At 34.7% G+C, this 7,195-nt stretch overlaps 1 protein-coding gene across 1 annotated transcript in view; it reads right to left on the bottom strand.

The window, feature by feature from the left end:
• Nucleotides 1-1,051: 1,051 nt before the first annotated feature.
• The window catches only part of LOC126336579 (AMME syndrome candidate gene 1 protein homolog), a 53,344-nt gene continuing 47,200 nt past the window's right edge, over nucleotides 1,052-7,195 (bottom strand). Inside the window, exon 4 of the mRNA XM_050000436.1 lies at nucleotides 1,052-4,492. Coding sequence (XP_049856393.1) covers nucleotides 4,326-4,492 — 167 coding nt within the window. The 3' untranslated portion in view covers nucleotides 1,052-4,325. The remainder of the gene's footprint in view (nucleotides 4,493-7,195) is intronic.

Raw genomic sequence — 7,195 nt, 5'->3', positions numbered from 1 at the left:
TTAATTGCAATCTCAAAAAATGAAGTTATGGAATTATATGTTGTTTGATTGTATGAACATGTCTACAGTCCTGCTACTCTTTGGAATTCTCACATCACATAGTGTAGTATGCTGTTAAAGGAGCCAAAACAAAGTGATGCAAATCGCTGATGAAGTGGAGTAAACATGGTAATTTGTTTTATAGAACAACAGCAACGTTGCAGCTGTGCCAAGCCAATCCAGGCAACTTCTATAGCTGCCTAGACTGGCATTACACACTTGCAACATTTCCACTTTATCAAAATAAATTCACATAAATAATTCATTATCAACTGGTTGCACTGTTTTGTTGTGGCTCCTTTAAAGAGCAGCAGGACTGCAGTCAAATAACATTAATTCCTTAACTTAATTTTCTCTTCGAGATGATAATTACACCTTTGTGACTATCCTCTAACAACTCGACAAAAAGTATAATTGAGAGTATTATCTGGCAGTGTGGGTTACTTTTTCTAACTTTTCCTTTACACCAATAAAATTGAATTTCTACCCACATGCATTTTTTCCTAACACATTATTGTTTGTTAGATTAAAAATTAGAGAACGTCAAATTTTGTGAAATTTTTTTTTCCTCATTTACACCAGGAAGATTAATCACTTACAGGATTCATATTATGTATACTTAGAAATATTTTACCTGTGTTGAGGCAGCCTCTGACAAATAATAATGTTACAGAGAAATTTGTAGCAATTACGATGGAATTCAGTTCCAATGTATGCAAACTGTGTGGTTTTAGGAAAGTAATAACTGCTTGACCACTTGTGTAATTTACTCATAGAACAAAAATGGTATGAATACTTACAATTATGAATATACAATCCTTTAACAAGACTATAAAACATTTACCATACTAAAAGCAAACAAATTTTCTGCAACACTGTTGTCATCAGCAGTTTTTGGTGTGTGTGTGTGTGTGTGTGTGTGTGTGTGTGTGTGTGTGTTTGTTTTGCTGTAATCTTGCAGTCCTCAGAAACACACACAAACAGTAGTGACAGTACAATCAATATGCATACATCAATACTACTATCATCTTTTATTTCCAAAATAGTGTTGGTAGCATTAAATGTGCTTTGTAACAGTACAAAACATTCTAATTTCGGACTGATTACTTTCATCTCAGTTTCACAATACAAACACTAATACCTATTTGAGGCAATGCTTGAAGAACATAAACAGTTTGCTGTTAAAATAAATATCAATGCTTTTGTTGCAAACAGCAAACCATTATGGGCTATTTTAAGTAATGTTAAAATTTCACATTTGTTGCTTTGTTTACACTCAAAACAGTTTTATTTAGATTCAGAATATGTAATACTCAACATGTATTACACACAGTTCAGAAATATGAAACATGTAAAATGTGACATCTACTGCAAATTGAACTAATTTTGAAACATTTAATGCACATGTATCTTTAAATACAGTTTATTTATGTAACAACTGAAGCAGTGTTTTTAAGTTTCTTCCCTTAAAAAACAACAATACACACATGTACCATAAGGAAAAACATGGCATTCTATCAAAACACACCAATATAAACAAATTCTATTAATGCAGAGCTACATTACTGGAAAATGTCTAACATGACAGCTCCACCTAAGCAAAACTTACAAAAATTTTAAGAAAACCAATGTTCAACAACCTATTGAAAACAGACTGTAACAACACAGTTTAACATATTTATGCTTCCACATTCACTCTAACTTACAGGGCATTCATCCTAGTACTGTGATTACATATTGTTTAAAACAATTATTCAGGTGACACACAGTTCCTGGAATCCACTGTAGGCCAGAACAATTTAAGTGAAAACAGCACCTAGCATATGACAATATTTATCATTCATCAACCATAAGCTTAAGTCCAAAACTGACAAACTGCAAAACAAGCATGTCTGGCAACATTTCTTACTAGTGGTCTTCCTCAGCATTTCTACAGTATTTTCTCATATTACCTTTCCGATAGTCAGAGCAATGTCTCTTAAATACACATACTAAAACATTTAAAAAAGAGCAACACAGGCACATTCCACAAATTTTCACACTTTTAAGTTTGTTTTGTTGCTTCTTGCATTAGGGTTCACACAAATCGTGAGGATCACGGTATAACAGATGTTTCCCATTAAGTGTGACTCTGTAGAAGTGCTTTAGATTAATTCAACAAAAATAATTACGCATATAAAACACACCTCTTTCGAGATCTTTACTTGAATACTGCAGTACCACAATAAGGTATGCACAAAAAAATCATGGAAAATAATGTTAGTTTAGTTACAGTAAGCATCTCATAAATGTCAGTATATTATCACTTGATTTTACTATTTCCATTTACATCTTATAGGTAATAACGAACAACACACACATAGTGGCATTTACACGTATACACTGCAAAAAAGAAGAAAACCATTACTGAATGAAAGTGAACAAGCCCCTATTTTATGTAAAATGCAAATTGAATGTATTTATCTATACCAAGTTTTTACTAGTGATGGTAAGATCTCTGAGAACAGGGATAATATAAAACTATAACTATATTAAGAGTAGGCATACTGATACACTACAACTACTTTTAATAGAATTGTCATTTTACAGCAGAAACAATGAAATAGTTGGCGAGTCAGTAAATTTATTACAGAACATAACACAACTGTTGAATGGCTGATATATACCTATATATTAACTATTCTTAATTTGTTTGGTACTGCAGTACTGATTACAAGAAGATGCTTCCAAAAGTCTGAAGCTCATCATCCCTTAAATAAATCCTGAAACTACATAAAAAAAATATTTTCCACAATGAAGAAAAAAACGTTGTATTAGTTTCATCTCTCATACTCCCCATTACAAAGTAATGGCCTGAAAGAAGACAAATTCCTGATTAACAAGTAACACCTGAAAAGAATAGTCTATCCACAAGCACAATGTAATTCATCAGAATCGAAAGTCTTTTGTAAACAGTAATCATTCTTCCACTAAGTTTCTCATATAGTATAGCTAAAAACAGGCTCATTCCTCTTAAATTATCTGGCAAAAAAGTCACAAAAATATCAACACTAACAAAAATTTTCCAAATGTTTGACATTTAGATATGGAAAACATTACACATAGTTCCATAAACTACACTTTCCTCATTTTCTCATGTAAACAGTACTTATTCCTGAGCATATAACATGGTGTAAGCTGATCTTTACATTTTGATTTTTTTTCTTGAAAATAAGTTATTTTGAGTTACTTAGCAACATTTTCTTTGCTAATGAAGTGCCAATATTCAGCAAGATATCCGAAATAGTACCACTTCTATAAAAATGGACAGTCGTACACAAACGAAATTTCTGACAAAAGCGATCACTATGAGGAGATCACAAGGAACAATCTGCCACCATGTTTTCATTTTTTTTCATACACTCATTTTTAACATTCACCATTTGCAGACGAATAAATGGCAGTGAGTACGGGTATTTCAAATAATGCTAATTCACTCAAATGGACACGTTTGCTCGTATCACATGATTTAGCACATTTTCAACATACCTTGAAGTACCATAGGCAAATTTAACATTCATCTGTTTCTAAGGCCGCTTTATACAGCTTTGTATATATTTGTATACCTGTATACATATACATATAGATATATCTGTAAAAACACAATAACACTGTACTGACGTAAGTCACTTTCACGTTACTAAGTTTGTCACCAAATGTTTCTCAGTAGTATTACAGATCTACTATGTCCACTTGCTGAGATCATGAGGGGAAAATTATGACACTGATAACTTTCAGTAACACGATTTTGCACGCACTGCAACAAATATTATCATCCAACTTGCATTTATCGATGAAAGCTGCCATTTCAGTTTTAGACCTAATTCAAAAACCCAGTAACATCACAGGTAAAAGCTCTCAATGCAAGGCTGGTTGTAGGCACAAGGCGGAACTGTGAACTAACAACACAGCTTCTTTACAATTAACAACAGCTATCGTCACTTGCGTTTTCTCACTTGGTGGTGGTTGTGGTTGTAGCTGCTGGATGTGGACTGAGCATCATGATAAAGGGCTGATGGCCCAGGTTGGTCCCACCAGTGCACCACAGAAGTTGTCGACAACGGCTGCTGATGATTACTGAGAACAAAGGGCTGTGGTGGAGGGGCAGCAAACTGTGGATGCAAAATTGGTGCAGGAGGCAACACCAAAGGGGCAGTTTGCTGTGAGTGATGTAGATTCAGAGTCTGCGGTGGAGCAGTCCACATCACTGCACCACTGCTGGGGCCAGGAGGGCCCCACAGTATCTGCTAGCACCGCCGATTGCGCCAATGGTTGAGATAGTCTTGATAGCTCACAGATATCTTTTCGCTCTGGTAACGTGTGAGTTTTATATTTCTTCTAATATCTGGAGTCACAGACCCCTTGTAGCCACCTTTTCGTAGTAAAGAATCAATTGTCTGGATCTGGTCCCAACCTAAAATAATATATTTCCGTTTAAATATAAGATTCAATGTATTACATCCAGAAAGACTAGAGCACTTTCAGTCACTACCCAACTTCCTAGTAAGACAAATTTCAGAGATAAAAGAAAATCTTCACTTAACATATAATTATGATTGAGAGTGACATATTGAGGCTCTTTCTACAATTACTGAAAATTACTTCCACAATACTGCCTCAAATTCACTGTAATATTCATAAATAGAGTGTACCAACAGGCTGAAAATTAAAAAAAATCTTTATATAATTACGTGTGTGTGTGTGTGTTTCTTATTAATGGTTTTGATAACAAACAAACAAAACTACTTATAACATTACAAAATGAAACTAGACTAAGGTTCCAAGGCAGATAGCATAATAATGAAAAAAAAAGTAAAATTTACATGTAATGCTTTCACGTAGTACACATTATTTTAAACTATAAAAATTACAGTATACTACATCAGGGTGAAAATAAAACTTCCTACTCTCTTTTCTCTAGCCTCATCTCCATCTGCTAATGTAACACTTGCAACATGAAATTACAGAGTCGTAATCTTTAATGTTGGATTTCTCTGCAATGTGACACTAATCATTCATATTGTAATTATAGTTCCTTCACTCTCCACACCACACTTTCTAACCAAATACAAATAAAGAAGAGCTAAAGTAGACAGATATAATTAAACAATAATTTCTCCGCACAATTTTGTAAAATTATTATTCTGGAAAGATTTTTTTTAAAATATGCTTTAAACCTCTGCATTGTATAGAATTCACACTGTGGAAAGTGGATGCCTGGATTTGTTGCTAAGTGTCAAAACAGAGATATAAATCTAACAGACAAGTACAACCAGAGCAGGAGGTAGGTGTAAAAATATGCAAAAAATTTCAGGAAAGTGACTCAATTGGTCAGGCATGCTGATGACATGATTAGTTTCACAGGTGGAACTCGCCGTAATGAAGCATGTTTTGCCAGTGATGAAGTGCACTGGTTGGCTTTGGAGGCAGCATATGGAGCACTTTGCATCTGTAGAGCACCTTAGGGCAATGAACACATGGTAATAACAGGCTTCAGACATAAGAAGAATGATACATTAACTGCATACATTAATATAAAGGACACATGAACTAAAAATACAACATATAGCTCTTGTGTCTCCAGTAGCAACTGAAAATTCTGAAGAGGATCTCTGCCATACTGTATGAAAAAACATGAGAGGTACTTCACACACATATTAAAATGTTACAGTCTGAATTACATTTAGTATATAGTTCAAGGCTATATAATTAAAATGAGCAAACAGTCTTTAAAATGTAAAATGAGTTTCAAAAAATATTCACAATTTTTTACTTCAGTGGAAGACATCCGTTTTGAAAATATTAAACATACCATTGATGTGATAATGGAAAATGTAGGGAGAAATACATATAAAAACAAGAAAAATAGAGAAAATCTTACAATGAGGTAGAACAGCTGGCTACTACTAGCCTACAGCTAGAAAACTTTCAGTACCGCTTATATCCACGTTTCCAAAAGGGAGAACTACTCCTAGCTTTCAGAGCTGTTATGTTTTTTCCTCTCTGAGTAGGAGGGGAAAACTGACAGTTCTGAAAGCTAGGATAGCTGGAGCTCAACTTGAATGAAAAGTCTTTACCAGCTTAGCTGCGGCCCTTTCAACAGATGAATCACCAGTTAGTAGCAGCTCACATAAAAAGCCATGCAACAGTTTCAGCAGAGTTGGTTTACGGCATGCCTGCTTCCACATGTAGTTTTCCTCCTGATGGGATAAGTTATGCCATTAACAGGGGTGGGGTGACATGCATCAAGTGGGCAGCTGAGGTAGGTTTTGTGCCAAGGTCTTTAACACTGATATGATCCATGTAGTCAGGGGTTGGAAGCCAGCGTGATATAATGGAGCAGAATATATCACATGTTGAATGTGCAGCAGGCTATCATATTTGAAAATGTAAAAAGTTTTTGAAGAAGATATTTTTCATTTCATGACAAAGTGAATGGATGAACACGGCTTGTGAATTGTTTCCAGAGGAACTTTGTACCATTTAGAATGCACTGCTGCAATTGTTCCATTAAGAAACTAAACAAGAGTTAATTACCAGCAAATTCTCTTCACCATCTGTTGAGCATCTATGGTAGTAAGTAATGGTCAAGTCACATGACTGTCAGTTAGAGGAGCTGTTCATGTTTATTAGCAGTTTTTTCAATCTATGTTTGTAAAACTAGGAATGTGAACTGTGGCATTTTTGTCATGTATTGTGGCATCCTCATTAAGAAATGTTTATTCCATAAGCCATCTTATACATTCACACTAGACTGGAAGACACCTCCTTCTAAGGACAGTAACAACAGATATAATAGGGCCTATCAATACTGGGATTTATGGTTTTTTGGCTTAATATACATTAAAATTTCAGTAGTCCAATTAGTTTATTCCTGTTAATGGAAATGTGTGAAAAACTATTCCAGTCTGTTGACTCATGGTGCAAGGTGTGCACAAATGTGTGTGTGTGTGTGTGTGTGTGTGTGTGTGTGTGTGTGTGCGCCACAGTTTTCCCAAAAACTCTGTTTTCCAGATGGCAAAAAAGGAGGAGATTCCTAGGCAAAGACTACAAAGAGAAATTGCTCTCATATGTTAATGAATTTCTGGAAGTGGGATTCTTATTTGGTGCATATTTA

The sequence above is a fragment of the Schistocerca gregaria genome, chromosome 2, assembly GCF_023897955.1.
Source record: "Schistocerca gregaria isolate iqSchGreg1 chromosome 2, iqSchGreg1.2, whole genome shotgun sequence".
Classification (NCBI taxonomy): domain Eukaryota; kingdom Metazoa; phylum Arthropoda; class Insecta; order Orthoptera; family Acrididae; genus Schistocerca; species Schistocerca gregaria.
This window is presented reverse-complemented; position numbering and strand designations above follow the sequence as displayed.